The sequence below is a fragment of the Aspergillus fijiensis genome, assembly GCF_003184825.1.
Source record: "Aspergillus fijiensis CBS 313.89 unplaced genomic scaffold BO72scaffold_105, whole genome shotgun sequence".
Taxonomy (NCBI): Eukaryota; Fungi; Ascomycota; class Eurotiomycetes; order Eurotiales; family Aspergillaceae; genus Aspergillus; species Aspergillus fijiensis.
This window is the reverse complement of record NW_024469081.1, coordinates 64893-84623: the sequence shown is the minus strand read 5'-3', so window position 1 is coordinate 84623 and position 19731 is coordinate 64893. Positions and strand designations below refer to the sequence as shown.

Here is a 19731-nt window from a genome sequence, read left to right as displayed (position 1 = left end):
GATCTCCTACCCACTCTTCCTCTCCTCACCAAATCCCAACCAATCCTCAAGCCCCGGGTCCCAAGCCGCGAAGGCTCCAAGCCCCCCAGCAGAAGAATGGCACTTTCCCTGACCTGCTCACCGTAAAATGTGACCATACCACCACCCAACCCCACCCGTCATTTCTTTTTATCAAACAAAAGCTTCCCCCGTCCAACCCTTCCTGACCTGCCCCTCCCCTCCCCTCCTCATCCCTCTGACCCATTTGCCTTTTCCTTTCTATGTCTCCTCACATATACCTCTCACTCACACTACCTTAGAGCTGCATAACTGCATACCTGCATATCTCACTCCTTCCAAGAGTCACAGCATTCCAAAGATGGTTAAAGCGGGTGAGTGCCTGGTTACAATTCGACCTAGCTTCCGATATAGACGGGAAAACATGCAACAACCTCCACTGACCTCCCATAAACAGCTGTTCTCGGCGCATCGGGTGGCATTGGCCAGGTCTGTATCACTATTCCGATGATTGTCCTCTCAACCGAGCCATTAACTCCCAACTGACTGCCATTCTGTTATTCGGTTGTTTAGCCCTTGTCTCTCCTGTTGAAGACTTCTCCGCTGGTTGACGAACTCGCCCTGTACGATGTTGTTAACACTCCGGGTGTCGCTGCCGATTTGTCCCACATCTCTTCTGTTGCTGTAGGTACCCACAAGCCTGGCCCTCGACTGATGGAGTATTAATGACTGATGGCGTCCGCCCCGTTCGCAGAAAATCACTGGCTATTTGCCGAAGGATGATGGCTTGAAGCATGCCCTGACTGGAGCTGATATCGTTGTCATCCCCGCTGGAATTCCACGTGAGTCCCTCCCCTTTTAAACACCACAGGTCGTGAACTCTAATGCCAACGCTTTCTGCTAGGCAAGCCTGGAATGACCCGCGATGATCTTTTCAAGATCAACGCTGGTATTGTGCGCGACCTGGTCAAGGGCATTGCCGAGTTTTCCCCCAAGGCGTTCGTTCTGATCATCTCTAACCCCGTCAACTCAACGGTTCCCATTGCCGCAGAGGTACTCAAGGCCGCTGGCGTCTTTGACCCTAAACGCCTCTTCGGCGTGACTACCCTGGATGTTGTACGCGCGGAGACTTTTACCCAAGAATTCTCAGGCCACAAGAACCCATCTGCTGTTAAGATCCCCGTTGTGGGTGGCCACTCTGGTGAAACCATTGTCCCGCTGTTCAGCAAGGCTACGCCCGCCTTCCAGATCCCATCAGACAAGTATGATGCCCTGGTTAATCGTGAGTCACTCCCGCTTCGGTCATCATAAGCTCTGAGTATGTATGCTTATGCTAGCCCAGGTGTTCAATTTGGTGGAGATGAGGTTGTCAAGGCTAAGGATGGCGCTGGATCTGCGACTCTATCTATGGCTTTTGCTGGTTTCAGGTCTGACTCCTTTTCGATCCCACCATGTTACAGCTCAAGCTTATCTTGTTGCGTCTTAGATTTGCCGAGAGTGTGATAAAGGCTTCCCAGGGCCAGACGGACATTGTCGAGCCCACATTTGTGTATTTGCCTGGAGTTCCCGGTGGTGACGAGATTGTCAAGGCTACGGGCGTCGAGTTTTTCTCTACTCTTGTGGCTCTTGGGGTGAGTTTCGATACCTGATTGCAAGGCAAATAGTGACCGGTTCTAACGCTGCGAAAACAGGCGAATGGAGCAGAGAAGGCTATTAATGTCTTGGAGGGTATCACCGACCAAGAGAAGAAGCTTCTTGAGGCTTGCAACAAGGGCCTGAAAGGCAACATCGAAAAAGGCATCGACTTCATCCAGAATCCTCCACCAAAGTAAATTCGTCCATCCCCGCACATCATTTGCAAGTTTTCCATCCGCTAGTCGATGTTTTGTTGATACCGCACACTTGTCTCCTACCTGAAAGACACCTTTCGGTTGATTCGCTCGTCGTTCACGGACATGGTAATGGATAGAGTATCGCTGATCGTTGTCATTCCTTGAAGATAGGCTCTGAAGGAAGAAGTAGAGGACAAATTGACACAGTAGTCGTGGAGGCTGTTACAAACTAGTACCATGACTCTGGGGTACGAGAAATGTGCACCATACAATCAAGCAACATGTATATTTGTGCCTCGGTTTCCACTTTTGGTATCATGCAGTAGTCGGTTGATCTGTAGGTCGGTGGGCGCAATGAGCTGTGGCAGTATCCAGCCTGCTAGGACCAATTACGTGGGCGTTTCACGCTTACACTACCGGAAGTGTCGGATGTATTGGACTGTCTGTTCAAGACTTCGGATTGACTGTTTTGATTTGAAACGTGGCCCCTGGAAGCTCAGCAGTCTCTGCTTGGACAGTGGTCAAAATGCCCAGGTTGGAGAGCGCACCGCGTATGACACCGCATGGGAACCATAGATACTGCCGAATGCCACATAAAATCAGTATACACTTCATAGGTAAATGGCCGTGAGGGGTCGCATGACTATACCGCTTGAGCCATGGACACCGATTCACTTCGGACAGATGTGCTCATCCTAGCGAACGGCCGGAATGAATTGTCTGTTAAGACATATACACCCTGAAGACCTATTTTTAGCGCTGCCCATCTCGCGGCGATTCTTTGTGTTCAGTGCCTACCCGATGATTGGTTTTCAGGTTATCGACTTGTTTCTTGAAGAGAATCGTCCAAATGTCTTTGCAAAGAAACTTGATCACATCCAAGTTATCCACAAAACGTGGACGGTCTCGAGCAAAGCTGTTCATCGAGTCAAGTCGAGTAGACGTGTATTAGCAGACACTCAAAAACTGCGACTCGCCATGTCCTCCCTGCTCGCCCCTTTACGAAGATATTCCTTCAGCGGTAGGATTCATATGGCGTACCGTTCAGCAAGGCCCTGCCCTACTCTGTAACCAAGAGACTCGAGCCGAAAAAAGGTTGTTTCCCTAATTCCTTCATCATCCGGTATAATCTCATTCGGGGTGAGCTCTCTTGTTAAGCGCTCGGCCATAGGGACGAGTTCAATTAAGAGGAAGTCCAGGCACGAGGCGCCGAGAAGGCGCAAATGCGATTCGGAGGCATGGTTGGCAAGGAGGGCGGGCGATTCCACTGACATAGTACCTAGTGGACGGCTTCGTTTAGGGAAAGAAAAGGAAGGGGTGAAAGGAGACAATTCGGAGAAAGAGGTAGGCGAATAAATATTCTCTGAGAGGTGGCTTGAGTATAGAGAGCCGAGAGCAATGGGGTGCCTCCCGCCCGCAAAGGTCACGGGTTAGGAGCTCAAAGAAGTGGTCAATCAGTAATAGTTTGTCTAGTGAGTAACTAAGCTCAGCTAAGTTAACCAGAGACAAGTTACGCTATAGTCCATACAAACACCTTGCCGCTTTTTGTGCCCAAAACACACACATCAGAAAAGGACAACCCTCGCAACCATTCCGCCAACATGCAACTATTAATGAATCGCACAAATATTAGTCACGCAAATGTCTTCCTGAAGTTCCAGATATTGAATGTATTTATATGGTGCTGCACGTACGTCAATAAATGGTCTAACTGAAACTCATTAGTGTACTAAACTGTACAGTGAACCTATGTCGCCAAGCTTCGACATGGATCATATCGCAGTGCAGCTGATTGTACAGCGCACAATGTTCAAAATGTATTTATGTGTCCATTTCACTATGGGTTTGCTTCCTTCATTTTCAGAAAAAAATCCTTTGTTTTTAATATGAAGATGTGAGCAATACCTCTGGTCCCAGTCCCACCAATCCCAGGTATAATAATGATAGCCGGTTTCCGAATTCCGAAAGCGCCGTGACACCGTGCATGGATGCTTCAATAGGTTGATGATTGAAAGTCGCCTGCCTGGCCTGGAAGTCCAGGGCTGAGCCGGGCAGATAAGGTAAGGTTCGTTTCCCCTGCGAACCCGCCAGTGTACGAGTCGTGATATTCTGGGCGAAGTGAACTCCTCCCCATTTCACCCAGCGCAGGCCGTTTGGTCGGTCTGACAGGTAGATCATCGCCATCATCGTCATCGTCGCTGCCAGTAAGGTCAATCACCTGGGCTGCAGGACGCTTGTTCATAGACGGTGGAACTGCAGACGAGGTTGCAGAGGGTTCGCGTGACTTGAGTGGAGTCTGCTGCAGGGTCAAATTAACAGCAGAGAAACTCTCTTGTTTGATGGGTGATATCCCCGGTTCCTTGATCTCTATCAGATCATCATCTTCTGTTGCTGATGTAGCTTTCCCGGCTTTCTCAATGTCCTCGAGATTAGGATGAGACCATTTCCCATCTGGCTCAATGATCACCTGTTCAGTGTCCGACGGGGTCAGACGGAGGATATCATCCACATACCTGATAGACACTTATTTAGTTCTCTTTTCATGTATTCGCCGCGCACAAAATGGTTAGTGTTTGCACTTACTGGTCTATTTGCAATGACTCGAAACTAGTCGCTTTGGAACATACAGGACACAACCACTGCGGGGCTTGTTCCTGTAGTTGCAAGAATGATGATGCATCGAAGCACTGATTATGGGTGCAGATTATAGAGCGGCAGGGAACCGTAATCCTAGTATGCGACAAAGGGCACTTGAGTGACATAACACTTGAAGTGGCGACAATTTCAGTATCCTCTGCCTTACTCCTCACTAAGATTGCTTAGCTTAGATCTCTCGAGTAGATCTATAAGTGTACAAGAATGCATACTCTCTCGCAGGACCTGTTCTTTTGAGATAGTTTTTCTTCTCTTGAGCTCGGTGACAAGTTCGTCAACTGGATGTCTCTGAACAAGGTTGACCAAAACAAAGAATCTCTGCCAGCAAATCAGCAAATTAAGGTGATTGAGCCCGAATCATGGTCAAACAATGACACAGAATGGTATGACCCGTGAGTGGATGCTTACTTTCTGGGTGAGGGCAAAGGTCAAGACAACAGTGTTTTGATACCCTGCTTTCTTGCGAACATAATTGGTAATGTCTGCCGGTCTTGTTGTACCAGGCTTGTTCTTTAGACCTCGCAGGTTCGCTTTGACTTCGTCAAGATTTGTCTTGAGTTCAACTTGATGAGGAAATGCTATATCCGACTTGGTATATTGATTGAGACCCGTGTCTGCCGCACAAAAAACCATCACCCGAAGGTTTGGATCAGCCTGCAGTTTGGATGCCATACTAGGCGTAAAAGCAACTTTCAGCTCCACGCTGTCCCGAGTGTGCTCGCGTACTTGGTGATATCTAAGGTCACTGACAGCCCTTTGCAAGGAACGACGAACTTACCTTTACATTCCGCCGTCGGAGTCAGTTGGTCCAGAACCGTATAGAAAGGACTGTCTTTAAAGGTCAAGCGGCCTATTCAGTAATGGCGGGTTATTCAAGCTCTTGAAAGTCTAAAGGGTCGAAGCGTGAAGCTTCAAATACCTGGGGTGATAGCAGGCGACGGCACTGCCATGCTCAAAGGTGATGGTCTATGCTGCGTGGGCAGAGACTGACTAACTGAAGGCTGCTGATATTGCTGGTTGAACGATTGCTGAGGCAGTGTAGGCGATGGTATCGACCGGTGTGCTGTATGATATATGAACTTCCTCATGCTATCGTACTTCTCAATATGACCCCCTTCTCTGAGTCTATCGATATCTGGTATTTTTCAAGAAGGGTTAACATGAGTTCGATCAAACGCGTTCATTTCATGAAAAGCTCGAGATCAAGCAATGATTACAGGCACGGGGATACCACGAACAATCTAGGATCCGGATCTGCAACGACGCCTTCACTCCAGAAACCGCAAGCCCCTCATTCCTCAAGATGTCCTTCAACTGCGCATTCGTCAGGGTTTTCACCAATGCAACCGTGCTCTGAAGGTCGTAAAATGGACTAGTAGATGCCATGTTGATTTTCAGCCAAGCTTCTTCAATATTGTGGTAAATGCATTCAACTGCCGTCTCAGGAAGAGGTATAATTGGATATGATTGCGGGATCCTGAGCAACACTGTTCAAAGACATCGCAATACTTGGCTCGAGTGGGACCATATATTGCTAGAAGAAGGGTTCAGTGATCAGCAGAGTAAGCATTGGGAACACTGTAGGCGATATGCGTCGAATTCTTGAGCACTCATCTGTATCTCCAGAACTTGTAATGGCGGATTGCGGAGTTGTGAAGAGCCTCCGAGCAACATGATGACATAAGATCGGCCGCCGCCTTGGTTTTAACCCTTTTGAGTAATGGATATGGGAGGGAATGAAAGAAAAAAGTTTCCCCCGAGGCGATAAGATAGAGAAGACCTCAACAAACCAGAACTACGAAAATTTTGCAACACCGTATCTCTCGGCGATTATACTTTTCTTCTTTTGGCTTACCTCTTTCTTTTGTATATAAAAGATTTCTCCCTTTCAGCATGGCCAAGAGTGGTCGAGCCAGTGTCATCAAGCGCAACAGAGCCAATCTGCGAGCTACTGTCTTCGGGCCTGCTGTTGATGCCAGAACCGAGAGACTCTCAGCAAAGCTGCAGGAACTCGCTGCTCAGCCGAAACCAAATGAGGGCAACTCCAAAATGGAAAAGGATTCAACAAGATCTGGTATGTCCCCTCACGACAACAATATTCGACCGAATATTATTCGCGGCATTGATTGACAGAACTATAGATGGCCAGGCTACTGATCTAAAGGCGAGAATAGCAGATTCTAATGAAGGTATAGTTCTCTTCTTTGCCGCTTCTGTGACCCTATATTCTTGTTCAACACTCACAAACCTATCATGGATGCAGATATGGACGTCGATCAGAAACCACGTGATACTCACGGTCGCTCGAAAAAGTCAGGACGCATCCAGAAGAATAAGAAAAACCGCTCATCCATCGTTTTTCGTCCCCATCCCTCGAAGGCTAAGAGAATGTCCAAGAAGAAATAAAGGACCTTGTATTGCGCATTACTACAATGCTCTATATCCTGGAGTTCTGGAGTTAACATGTATCTGGCTTAATCCCACAAGTCATCTTGTCAATTACCCTTGCAGACATGTCACGTTTGAAGGACAGCTGCAATCAAGTACGATAAATTGATGCAAACATATCAGCACACAGTACATATTTCGCCTAGGCCTCTCTTATAACGAATATGCATCAAATCGGGAGCCTTCAGGTTCCCATAGAGTAATGTAGCAGTATCTTCCAGAGTCTTCTGAAGTCTCACCAGCAAGGAATTTATAAAACCTACTTTACTATGGTCTGCGAAGAGCATTTCAATCTGGGTGGATCCCAAAGGCGGTCAGTCGGGCCCAGTAGTTAGTATACATACGCATCAGCTAATGAAGTCCCCCCTCGTCTTCTTCCGCGAGGAATGACATGGAGGCTACTTAGTCACAAACATCGCAGTACTTTCTCTTCAGTTAGATCTAAATCGAGACGCGACAGGTCCTGTGCGTGGCTCAACTATTTCCCGGCTCCGGTGCGTCTGGATTTGCCAGTGCAGTGAGGATGGCTGTTGTGTCAGGACTTTCGGCGATACTGATCGCCAATGTACTGATACCCCTAGCTATCGCAATCTTCTCATCCGGATTTTTCCCATACAAGCCACTGGTTTCAGGGCTCGCAAAATGCGAAGATCTCGAGCAATATGTTAAGCCGCCCTTTGACAAGGTTATCTTCATGGTGGTCGATGCTTTGCGAAGGTATGGTTGTTCAAATCATTCCTAGATGCTAAGCTGAGCCACGATGTAGTGATTTTGTGTATTCGAACGCATCAGGATTTACATTCACACAGAGGTCAGCAGTAGTGTCTCATTTGTCTTGTGTTGAGTTAAGGTCTAAAATACAGATAAACAGTCTCATTCGGTCAGGGGCTGCGCTTCCATTCACTGCCCACGCCAGTTCTCCCACTGTCACCATGCCCCGTCTCAAAGCTATGACTACAGGGTCTACTCCGTCATTTTTAGACGTTATATTTAACATCGCGGAGTCAGATACGTCAACAACACTAGCATTTCAAGATACTTGGCTTGCCCAACTGAGGGCAAGAGGTGACCGCCTCGTGATGTATGGTGATGACACCTGGCTCAAGCTATTTCCTGGCATGTTTGACCGTTCAGATGGCACTACTAGCTTCTATGTCTCAGTGAGTAGACAATCTACTATCTTTCTGGCGTGTCTTCGATACCAAGTTAAACCCCCACTGCAGGATTTCACTGAGGTTGACCATAATGTGACTCGGCATGTACCCAGTGAGCTCCTTCAAGACGACTGGTCTGCCTTCATAATGCATTTCCTGGGCCTCGACCATATTGGGCATAAATTGGGCCCTCAGAGGTATTTCTTATCGTCTCCGCTTGCTTGGTTGATGTCTAATCTCTGTTTAGTTCACATATGCTCAGAAAGCAGCGTGAAATGGACTCGGTGATAGGCGAGTTATATGCTAGCATCGAGCGGGAAGGACACCTTCAATCAACCCTCTTGGTACTGTGTGGTGATCACGGAATGAACGATGCCGGTAATCATGGTGGCTCATCTTCTGGTGAGACGTCACCGGCACTTCTATTCATATCGCCATTGTTCAAGACTATAGGAGGGCCCCGCCATCAAGCTCCGATAGACATTCCCGATGACTTTCAATGCTACAAAACCGTCGACCAAACAGATATCGTTCCGACCCTGGCAGGGCTTCTTGGTTTCCCCATCCCGTTAAACAATCTGGGCGTGTTTATTCCGGACCTTCTGGGTGTGTGGCATTCATGTGAGTAGAAGGCTATCTGCGCTCTACATATGTGTATCGACAGCTTACAGAGAACCTCTGTTCAGATTCTCAAAGAACCAAAGTTTTGCTCGCGAATGCCAAGCAATTGCTGAGGAGGTTGGAATATCATTTCCCAGATCACAAGATCACAGTCGATCAACTGCCGGGCAGATGTACTACTGAGTTGCTAACCAGCATGCACGAAGCCCAATGTGCTTGGCTTCAGGTGATGAGTCTTATCGACAACTCTATCAGTACTGAGGACCAAGACGAGCTTGAGCCTGCGCTCAACCGATTTTTATCATCAGCTCAAGAAGTATTAACCAATGCTGCTAGTGATTACAACCTCCGACAACTTCTCCTAGGCATTGGTGCTATGGCTCTCGCCGTCTTGCTGCTTCTTCCGGATGCTTATAAGCAGCTGTCCATATCGATGCATTCTGGGGCATTCTTTGCTGGTCTCATTGTGTCTTACGGTGGTATGATGTTTGCAAGCAGCTATGTTGAGGAAGAACATCAATTCTGGAATTGGATTTTTTCAGCGTGGACATTCCTTCTACATGTGAAAGTTGCTTCGCGGAGGTCTTGTGCTTCTTCCGAGCAACTTCCCATCAGCAATGGTTCATTCTCAAGCTCGATGGCCCAGTATGCTACGTTGGGATTGTTCGCAACTCACCGTATTCTTAGGCGCTGGAACCAAACCGGTCAGAAATTCGCGGCCGAGCCAGACATTGCACACGGGTTTCTTCCCACTCACCTATACATTCTCTGGCTGTTGGTGATTGTCACATATGTGGATATATGTGTTCACCTCTCTAACGGTTATCACTCATCCAAGCCGTGGCGTCTAATTTGCATCGCTGTGACAGTAACAGCTTTCCTTTTCAAGCTCGGATCTGTGGTCTCGGATTTCCCTGAGCTCCTTGGGACCACTCACATAGGAACCTTAAAACAGGCCTTTAACAAGGTCCCGCTTATTCTCCTTTCACGAATTGTCTTCGTAGGGTTGCTCCTCCTTATCCTGGTCACATTATACAGCAGGAAGAATACTTGTAAAAAGGGACCAGTCAAGTCAGGTAAATTTATGGCCATTGCCCTACTTACTTCGATAATTTACTAACGCAGGCTAGGAATGCACACCCGCGTTATGCACGAAGCCCTCGCTCTCTTATTGATCACACAGTCTCGGACCACGAATATTCCACTGTTCTTAATTTTCAGGTTGCAAGCAGTTACATTTGCTTCAATGAACCTCTCTGGCATTGAATTGACGATCACATCCCTCCTGATGCAATATATGACTTTCTTCGCATTCGGTGGTTCGAATGCCATTTCTTCCGTCGACCTTTCCAATGCTTACAATGGTATTGACCATTACAGTGTTTTCTTGGTGGGTCTGCTGACTTTTGTTGGCAATTGGGCTGGGCCAATATGGTGGGCCTCGGCTGCTCGACGCCTGCGGTATAGACAAACCTGGAAGGGGAAAGAGGTCCATATGACTACTCTCACTTTCCATATAGCAACATCATCGCTGTGTGTCATGATCGCTTGTGCGACATTGAGGGCGCATCTTTTCATTTGGACAGTCTTCTCCCCTAAATATCTTTATATGATGGCATGGGCTGTCATGGGCCATCTCGGTGTCAATTTACTTGGGGAATTTTCATAATATGCATGAAATAGGCGCGGGTTACGGAGAATGCGGTACCACCGGGTGTCTTGCTGACGAAGACAGATTGAAGACTTTTTGGTTGATGATTCTGGAAGGCATGTCGACAGTGTGCACATCCAGCTCACCTACAGCAAAGAGTCGAACAAATCGTCGATGGCATCCTTTCTCCTATTCTTCTTTTTCTTCTTCTGGATCCGGTCCTCCATCTTCGTCTCTTCGCAGCGTCCTGAACCCCTTGGTAGGCTACCTGTACTTTTATGGTACGCGATGCGACCCAGATCATCCAGGTCACAATGGTCTGGCGGTAATGGTGTGACTGCCTTGTGTCTGGCCCGTGAAACGATTATCCCTATATCTTCCTCTTTGGTCGTTTCGCTGCTGCTGCCGAAAGCAGAGGTGCCCACCGTCGTAGCAGGGATTTTGAGCTCCTTCCGGATTCCAATTGCCTTAGCAAGGCGGGCCAGCGTGGCTAAAAGCACTGCCCCAAGTGTGGAGAACTGCCCGTCGGCCACAACCGTTGAGAAGACGCTTTATAAGGAGATCAGCGCATCTTTCCATATGTGTAGACCCTTGAGTTGTTCTGGACTTCGACTCACAGGTAACATCTTGGTATAATAGTGTGCGCCAGGGGATTTGTGTATTTTGGGACCGAAGATTGACCTGCGATGTGTGATGGCCGATGCCCAATAGACATGACGAGCTTCCGGGTTGTTCGCTTCAAGATCGCCAGCCACTTCCACCACTTAGTATTGCCATGCTGATTCTTGTTGCGGTGATATATGAGGTGAAGAATCGAATGTATAGCAAACAATTTCTCCAGGTCCATCTCCTGCGGCTCGCTGCGCGGTTCGGGGAGTATACGCCACATTGATGTGATTGGCAGCGAGGCCTGGCTGGAAGCAGGTGGATTGCTCAAATTGAAAAGGACAGAGCACTTCTAAATAGTATTGAGACTACACAGTACTCTGCCACGTGGATGGTTCGGTGTGCAGCACTAGTCGGCGCAATAGATGTTTCTCCTGGGTTGAAGTAACTTTGATATAAAGGCGTAACCCCGCTGTTTGGTTCAGGTCTGCCACATCTGACACCGCCTTCCCTCAAGTACTGCCTAACAGGTGAGAACGGTCAGCACGTGTTGCTGCGTATTTCTTTTGTTGACGGGAATTTCTCTCATTTTACAAGATGCAAGGCGCAAGACAAAGAATTTATATAGCTCTCTATAACAGTGAGGTAGATACGGCTTTCTAATCTGGGCCATTTAAGATGTGCAACGCTAGATGGTTGCAGGTCGGCTGTACTGCTTTTTTGGTTCACATGAAACGAAAACTGCTTAATAAGCAGTTTGATCATATGATGTCTAAATAATTCTGTTATCTATACAAACAGAAAATTTTATTTCACGCTATTTTTTTAATATTCTTATATACTATATCTTCTACTACTAATTATTTTTTTTCTTTTATATCCGCAACTATAGCGTAACTAAGCAAAAATATAAATATAACTATTTATTAAATTTTATTTATTACTTAAAATTATCTTGGTAATAAAAAATAATAAAAAAGTAATTTTTTTAATAAAAAACTAACTAGTTTTAGATAAAATAGGCCTGGTATAAATAGTATAAGTATAAAATTAAAATTAGATATTTTATATTACCTAAATATACTATAGTAAGTTTTTAATTATTTTTTAACTAATTTTTAACTACTTAAAATACTAGAAAAGATATTAAGATTTATTATAATAAAGTCTACTATTATATAAAGAATTATAATAAATATAAAATAAATACTTTCTAACTATTTAATAACTAGTTTATTAACTATTTTTTAACTATTTTAAAAGTCTTTTTCTAGTATTAATAATCTATATTTCTATATACAGTTCTATAAAAGTTTAAACTTAGATAAGAATAATAGAAAAAATTAGACTAGTTAGATAGAAATAAATATAGCTAGTAATTGTGGCTGTCACCGACTTTCATTTACTGAAAGCAGCTGTCGTTCCTGCCTGGGTTATCGACTGCGCTGTTAGTAAGTTCGGTCTACCGTATTACTGTCTATAGCAGCTTTCTATATTCTTATTTTTATTAATTCTATAATTAACTTTTATATATTAAATTATTTATATTGATTAGTAGCATATTCTATCTCTATTTTTATTTTTAATATTTAATTTTTTAATATATCCGAGAATCTTATTTTCTTAATATTATATTTATATATCTTCTGTTTCGTACTTTATAAATAGTTTTATTTTATATATATAAATAGTTTTAATTTTACTGATTTTTAGATTTTTTTAGTAAACTGTTAATTATCTTTTTTTTCTTATTAGTAATATATTTATTTATTCTTATATTCGCCGGCTTTATATTTTTATTTACTAAAAATATTATTAATAGTTTCTTTTTCAATTATATAAAAGATAGTTCTAGCATCTTTTATCTGATTTTATTTATTAAATATAATTTCTATATTTTTTATATCTGCTCTGCTTTTTTTTATATTCTTTTATATTTATGTTTATTAGATTTCTGTTAGTTTATTTTTTTAATAAATTAATTATATTAATCTTTTATTTTTTAATATTATTTTTATGTTATATAGATTATTTATTTATTGATCTTTCTATATAATCTTATTTTATTTTTATTTTTTTATTATTTATATTTTTTATATTAGTTAATCATTATTTTAATATTTTCTAGATTTAATAATCATATAATCTGTCTTTTTATTTAATACTAGAATCTTTTTATTTTTATTTATTTAGTATTTTTAATTTCTTCTACTTCTTATTTTTTTTATTATTTTTAAATATTTTTATATCGAAAACAACGAAATATAAATATTTAAATAAAAAAAAGTAAGAATATCTAGTAAAGCTAGTATATTAAATTTAAAATTTTTATTTTTATTTTTAGACTTATATATATTAATTTAATAATAATATTTTTCTTTATATTAAATTTATATAGTTATATATTAAATTATTTTTTATAAATTATATATTTTAGTAGCTGTCTAACCAAGATCTTAAGTATTCTAGACTACATAAAAAAATTATTAAATTTTACTATTTAGTAGTTGGCCTGTTTAATAATCTAGTATATATTATATTTGTTTAAAACTATTAATATACTAATAATTCTTATATTATTATAAATTTAATTAGTTATATTTTAGCTTTATATTCTTAATTGGCTTCTGTATTAAGTTGTCACGGATAACTCTCAACACCCCAGTAGGCTGCCTATAAGTTTCTTATGTCTTTTTTATATAACAGTTGTAATATTAATAACTCTAATTTTTTTTTATATATAAAATTTTCTTTTTTTTTACTAGACTATAAAAGAATAAGAATTAGTTTTAAATTTACTAGACTACTATTATTTTATATCTAACTAATCTCTTTTTCTTAATAATTCTAATCTTTTTTTTTAATTATCTATAAAATATAGTATATTATTCTAATAATTATATTAAAATAATAATTTGGAGCCGAAAACTCTTTTATTTCTAAAAAATCTTTATTTTTTATAATTTTAGATTTTTTTTCAGAGAATCTTATTATAGTTAAAAATATTATTAGTTATTTATAAGATTATTAGTATTTATAATACTAAGCTGTTAAATTATAAAAAAATTTAGTAAAATAATATTAAACTAATACTAAATCGCCAGTAGAAATCTTTATTTTTTTTATATATTATTAAAATAGATATTAAAATTAAGAATATTCTACAGTTTAAACTTTTTTTAATATTTAAAAATAATAAGAATAATTTTATAATCTAGATTATAATTTTTAAAAAATATTTACTAAATTTAATATTAATTATTATAAAATTTTTAAAGCTATAAGTTATATAAATATAACTTATCAGCAGAAATAGTATTACTATCTAAATAAATTATTATTTAAATAAAAATAAAATATTAGTTATTTATAGCTTACTTTTTTAAAATAGATTTTATTTTTAATTTAAAATACTACTATTTTCGAATCCGATATTATAAACTAGTTAGAAAAAATCTAATAAAAAATAATTAAAATCTATATAAGTTTTATATTTATTTTAATATTTTAAAATAATACTTTTCTAAAAGTACTAAAAAAAATAAAATTATATTTTTTTTATAAAGCTATTTTCTAATTTCAGCTGTTATATATAAAAATATATATATTAACTATCTAAAAAATAAAATAAAATAATATTTTTTATTATTTATTACTAGAATTTATACTTTTAATACCTAAAATAGAAATAAGAATTAGAATTACTAAATATTTTTTAAAAATAATTTTAATTTTATAATAATATTTAACTTTATAATTATAAACTAAATTATATAGATCTAATAAAAAAACTTTTTTAATATTTTTTATATAATAGTATTAAATATCTAGTTAATTAATATTCTAAAAAAGAAAAAAGTCAGTTTAAATTTAAGAATTATAATTAAGAAAAAATAATATAAAAAAATAAAATAAACTAAAACTAATTTTTCTATTTTAGTTTTAAACTAAAAAGTAGAAATAATTAATAAAATATTAATATTTATATAAATATTTTAAATTAAAAAAGTTTATATAAATATTAATAGTAGTATAATATATAATTTAGTTAGTATTAGTTTTATATAATAATATTTATTTTTAAAATTAGTATAATATTTTTTTATTAAAAATTATTAATTATACTAAAGTTATTAATTATAGAATATAAAATATTCTTTTAAATATTACTAATTTAAAAAAAAATATAATAATATTTTACTAGACTATATATTATTATTATTTAGAATATTCTAATTTTATTATTTATAGTTATTTTTATAGATTATAAAATTTATTTATTTTTATAAAACAAACAATAGTAGTTCAAATTTAATAATATTTAAAAACTTAGTTTTTAAAAATTTATTAAAGTCTATTAGAATTATACTTATATTTATATATTAGTTAAAGTTTTAGAAAAGCTGTAGCTTTTTAATAATAAAAAATTAATAAATTATTTCTAAAATAATATTATTTTATTAAAATTAGTTAAATTTATAAATATTTTTTTATCTAATTAATTTAAAATTCTATTAGAATATTATAATAAAAACTATATTATTAATCTTATTAAAAATAAATTACTATTATTTAGTTCTATTTATTCTTTATCTAAAAAAGAATTATCTATTCTTAAAAACTATATTAATAAGAATATTATTAATAGAAGAATATAATTTTTTAAAAATTCTATAAAAACTTTTATTTTTTTTATATTTAAAAAGAATAAAAGTCTATATTTATATATAAACTATTATAAACTTAATAAAATTATTATTAAAAATTAATATTTACTTTTTTTAATCTTTAAAATTTTTAATTATTTTATAGAATATAAATATTTTAGTAAGATTAATATCTAGAATATCTACTATTATATTTATATTAAAAAAAATAAGTAGAAGACTGTATTTTATATATATTATAATTATTTTAAGTATATAATAATATTATTTAGCTTAATTAATATTTTTATATTCTTTTAAAATTATATTTATTTAGTATTTTATAATATTTTTAATATTATTTATATTATATATCTAAATAATATTCTTATTTTTTTAATAATAAAATATAAATATACTAAATATATTAAATAAGTATTATTATAATTACAACAAGCTAATTTATATACTAAAATTTTAAAATATTTTTTTTTAAAAGTAAATTAAATTTTTAGATTATATTATTTTTTTTAATAATATTATAATAAATTTTAACTGGATTAAAACTATTATTTTATAATTATTATTTATTATTTATTATAATATTTAAAGCTTTTTAGAATTTTATAATTTTTATTATTAATTTATTTATAATTTTTTTTACTAGTCTTATTTTTAACTAATTTATTAAAAGAAAGTTAGAATAAAAAAAATCTAATATTTATTATTTAATACTAGTTAGAAAACTACTATTTTACTAATTTATTTATATTTTTTAAACTATTTTTTTATTATATTCTTTTAATTTAACTAAACTAATCTAAATTAAAACTAATATATATAATAAAAAAATAGCCGGTATTCTAATCTAATCTAAACTAACTAAATAATATTATATTATTACTATATAGTCCAGAAAGTTCTTGAATATAAAATTAAACTAAAAAATTTTAAATTAAAAATTTTTTATTATTATTTATTTATTTAAATATTAGTATTAATATTTTAATAAGACTTAATTTCTAATTAAAATCTTATCTAATTATATAAATCTAAAATTATTTATAGATTAATCTAGATTAATTAAATATTAAATATATTAGTATATAAGTCTAGTATTCTTTAATTTTATTATTAAATATAAATTAAATAAAAGTAATTCTACTAATATTTTATTTAGATTATTTAAGCTAATAAAAAGTTTATATAATAATAATATTATAAAAATATTATATAAATAGTTAGTACCCGCCTTAATAATATTTAAAATTAGAAAATCCTAGTTTAAATATAATAAAATATTTTTATAAAAAAAACCTAGATTTAATATTTATATAATATTAAATAAGTTTATAGATTTAACCGGTATAAAATCAGCTAATTAAACTATAATTTATATAATAAATTTTTTTAGAACTACTAGTATTATAGCTGTAAAAAATATAAAAAAAAATATATAGATTTATAAATCTAATTATAATAATAATTTAAAAAAATTAATTAAAATCTTATAAAATTATAATTCTAAGATTAAAAAGAGGAAAACTCAGCTATTTAAAAATTAGAAAATTATTAGTAATAGATTATTATATTTTAAAAATAGGCTTTATATACTAAAAATAAAAGATTTATATTAAGAATTATTATAATAATATTATAATAATCTACTAGCAGAATACTTTAGTTAAAATAAAATTAAATAATTTTTTTAGAAAAAATTCTATTAGATTAATTTTTAAAATAATATAAAAAATTATATAATAATTTATTTTATCTGCTAATATTAAACTATATTTAAATATTATTTTTATAAAAAATTAGAAAGTTTACTAATTTTATTATATTTATAAAATAAAATAACTATAAATTTTATTACTAGACTATCTAAATTATACTATTAAGATTATTAAATAGATTTTATTTTTATAATTATAAATTATTTTATAAAAATAAATTATTTTATAGCAGTATTATATATAATTTATATAAAAAAACTAATTAAGATTTTTTATTATAAAATTAAATTAAAGTATAGATTATTTAATAGTATTATTATAAATAAAAAATTCTTATTTACTAGTTAATTCTAATTAGATTTTTATTATTAAATTAAAATTAAAAAACAGTTATTAACAGTATTCTATTTATAAACTAATAACTAAATAAAAAAATTAATTAAATATTTAAATAATATTTATAATACTTTACTATTAAATATTAGAATTATTAGATAAAACTGTTTAGTAAAATAGAGTTTATATATAATAATTATTTAAATATTTTAATAAAAACTATTTCTTTTAAAGTATTAATAGAATATTTTTTTAAATTTAAACTTAGAATTAAAAATAATTTTATAAAAATAAAAATATTATTAATTTTAGAAAGACTCAAGAAATTATATACTTTATAAAAAAACTATAAAAAAATTAATAAAAAATAAATAAAAAATACTTAATTTATTATAATAAATATTACAGAATCCTATTATTTAAGAAAAATAATAAAATAGTTTATATTTTTAAGTAAAAAGATTTAGTTAAACTGTTTATTATAAATATTAAATTTAAAAAAACTATTCGAAAATTAGTTCTAAAATTTATAAAATTTTTTAAAAATCTAAAAATAGTAAAAAAATAAGTATTTTATTTATATTTTTCTAAATAATATATATAATTATATAATATATTTAATATATTACTATTAAAATTATAAAAAACTAGAGAATATATTATTAAAATATTATTAATATTAGATTTAGATAATAATAAAAAATAAAAAATAAAATAAATACTAGATATTCTATATTACTATAAAAAATAGTTTTATTTAATTAAATAATAAGAATAGTTTTTAGAATATAACTAATAACTATTTATAAATAACTTAGTAAATACTTAATAAAAAATTTATTAATTTAAAAAATAAACTATAGTATTATAAGATTTAAAATTAATTATATAAATAAAATAATAATAAAATATTTCTAATATAAATATATATATAATAATTACTAAAATTATAATAAAATAAATATAATAAAGTTATATAATATATTAATATTATTTATATTTATAAGTTTAGACTTAATAATTATAAAAATATTAAATCCGAACTATATTTAATAGAATAAAAATAAATAATATTATAATAGTATAAAAATATTAAAAAATATTAAATATATTAATAAAATAATCTTACTATAAACTATAAATAATAACTATTAGAAAGAAATTATAGAATTTTTAAATAAAATATTTTTTATTTTTTTATTTATTAATATATAAATATATTATCTTTTAAATAATATTATCTAAGAATATTAAAATCGCGAATTACTAAAATAAATAATCTATATTATTAAAAAAAAATAAAAATATTTAAAATTCTTATTTATATATATAATAAAAATATAATATTTAATAATAAAACTATAATATACAGTAGTATATTTTTACTAAAATATTAGTAAATTTCTATTAAAATAAGCTAGCTATTTACTATTATTATTTTTTTAATTATAATAAAAATATAATATTTAATTTTATAAATTTTTTTTATATTAGCAAACTTTATTATAAGTATAATAGTAAAGTTATTAATAAATATATAAAATATTAGATTTTAAATAATTTTTTATTTAATATTTTAAAAATATATAGTCTAGTATAAAATCTTTATTAAATTAAATATATTTTTTAATATTTTTATTACTATCTAATTAATAATTAGTTATATTTAAATAATAAAATAAAAAATTTATTAGAATATAATTAGACTTTTATATAGTATACTACCGGTATTTTATTAAAAAAATAATATTAAAATAATAGTTAAACTTAAATTATATATTAGATTTTATAATATAGTTTTTAACCGAAGTTCTTAAATATTTTAAGTAAAATATAATAGTAGAATAAAATAAGATTTCTTTTAAAAAATAATAAATAGATCTTAAAAATATTTTAATTTATTAATAAAATTATAATTATCTGTTAGTATTTTAATAATATTAAAATATAAATTTATACTTATTATTCCAACAGTCGGAATAAAACAGAAATTAATATATAATAATATTAAAATATAAATAAAATATAAATAAAGCAAAATAGTAATAA

At 32.9% G+C, this 19731-nt stretch overlaps 6 protein-coding genes across 6 annotated transcripts; 3 read left to right on the top strand and 3 right to left on the bottom strand.

Annotated features, from left to right (window-relative positions):
* Positions 1-358: 358 nt before the first annotated feature.
* BO72DRAFT_503706 (malate dehydrogenase) lies at positions 359-2304 on the top strand (the record flags this gene model as incomplete). The annotated part of the gene is made up of 8 exons (XM_040949127.1): positions 359-371; positions 455-486; positions 571-681; positions 752-839; positions 902-1279; positions 1340-1424; positions 1484-1628; positions 1689-2304. 8 exons carry the CDS (start codon positions 359-361, stop codon positions 1827-1829), a joined length of 993 nt encoding a protein of 330 aa, XP_040795350.1. The 3' UTR covers positions 1830-2304.
* BO72DRAFT_18118 (trafficking protein particle complex subunit) lies at positions 2072-3408 on the bottom strand. The gene is made up of 4 exons (XM_040939467.1): positions 2871-3408; positions 2628-2745; positions 2479-2568; positions 2072-2408 (listed from the first exon to the last, which is right to left on the bottom strand). The coding sequence occupies exons 1-4, from the start codon at positions 3101-3103 to the stop codon at positions 2277-2279; spliced, it is 573 nt and encodes a 190-aa protein (XP_040795349.1). The 5' UTR covers positions 3104-3408; the 3' UTR covers positions 2072-2276.
* Positions 3409-3583: 175 nt separating this feature from the next.
* Positions 3584-6125, bottom strand: BO72DRAFT_453774 (Zn-finger transcription factor). The gene is made up of 7 exons (XM_040946062.1): positions 5723-6125; positions 5404-5619; positions 5263-5334; positions 4893-5209; positions 4697-4802; positions 4413-4638; positions 3584-4342 (listed from the first exon to the last, which is right to left on the bottom strand). The coding sequence occupies exons 1-7, from the start codon at positions 5868-5870 to the stop codon at positions 3823-3825; spliced, it is 1605 nt and encodes a 534-aa protein (XP_040795348.1). The 5' UTR covers positions 5871-6125; the 3' UTR covers positions 3584-3822.
* A 252-nt stretch (positions 6126-6377) lies between these two features.
* BO72DRAFT_392261 (DUF2423 domain-containing protein) lies at positions 6378-6890 on the top strand (the record flags this gene model as incomplete). Its single annotated transcript, XM_040941894.1, has 2 exons — positions 6378-6558; positions 6748-6890. 2 exons carry the CDS (start codon positions 6378-6380, stop codon positions 6888-6890), a joined length of 324 nt encoding a protein of 107 aa, XP_040795347.1.
* A 427-nt stretch (positions 6891-7317) lies between these two features.
* Positions 7318-10819, top strand: las21 (mannose-ethanolamine phosphotransferase LAS21). Its single transcript, XM_040946061.1, has 7 exons — positions 7318-7649; positions 7699-7743; positions 7804-8092; positions 8156-8283; positions 8334-8707; positions 8773-9783; positions 9838-10819. Exons 1-7 carry the CDS (start codon positions 7456-7458, stop codon positions 10374-10376), a joined length of 2580 nt encoding a protein of 859 aa, XP_040795346.1. The 5' UTR covers positions 7318-7455; the 3' UTR covers positions 10377-10819.
* Positions 10505-11205, bottom strand: BO72DRAFT_392267 (uncharacterized protein; the record flags this gene model as incomplete). The annotated part of the gene is made up of 2 exons (XM_040941895.1): positions 10505-10907; positions 10976-11205. 2 exons carry the CDS (start codon positions 11203-11205, stop codon positions 10505-10507), a joined length of 633 nt encoding a protein of 210 aa, XP_040795345.1.
* Positions 11206-19731: the final 8526 nt, after the last annotated feature.

Excerpts from the sequence above, each read along its gene's own strand:
- BO72DRAFT_18118 (XM_040939467.1), bottom strand. The coding sequence starts at position 3,103 with ATGTCAGTGGAATCGCCCGCCCTCCTTGCCAACCATGCCTCCGAATCG. Across the intron at positions 2,746-2,870 it reads GGGCAGGGCCTTGCTGAACG|CTTTGCTCGAGACCGTCCAC; the intron begins GTACGCCATATG and ends CTCGATGAACAG. Across the intron at positions 2,569-2,627 it reads ACCTGAAAACCAATCATCGG|GGTGTATATGTCTTAACAGA; the intron begins GTAGGCACTGAA and ends ATAGGTCTTCAG.
- BO72DRAFT_453774 (XM_040946062.1), bottom strand. The coding sequence starts at position 5,870 with ATGGCATCTACTAGTCCATTTTACGACCTTCAGAGCACGGTTGCATTG. Across the intron at positions 5,620-5,722 it reads GCAGATCCGGATCCTAGATT|ATATCGATAGACTCAGAGAA; the intron begins GTTCGTGGTATC and ends GAAAAATACCAG. Across the intron at positions 5,335-5,403 it reads GTCGCCTGCTATCACCCCAG|GCCGCTTGACCTTTAAAGAC; the intron begins GTATTTGAAGCT and ends ATTACTGAATAG.
- las21 (XM_040946061.1), top strand. The coding sequence starts at position 7,456 with ATGGCTGTTGTGTCAGGACTTTCGGCGATACTGATCGCCAATGTACTG. Across the intron at positions 8,093-8,155 it reads CTACTAGCTTCTATGTCTCA|GATTTCACTGAGGTTGACCA; the intron begins GTGAGTAGACAA and ends CCCCCACTGCAG. Across the intron at positions 8,708-8,772 it reads TCTGGGTGTGTGGCATTCAT|ATTCTCAAAGAACCAAAGTT; the intron begins GTGAGTAGAAGG and ends ACCTCTGTTCAG.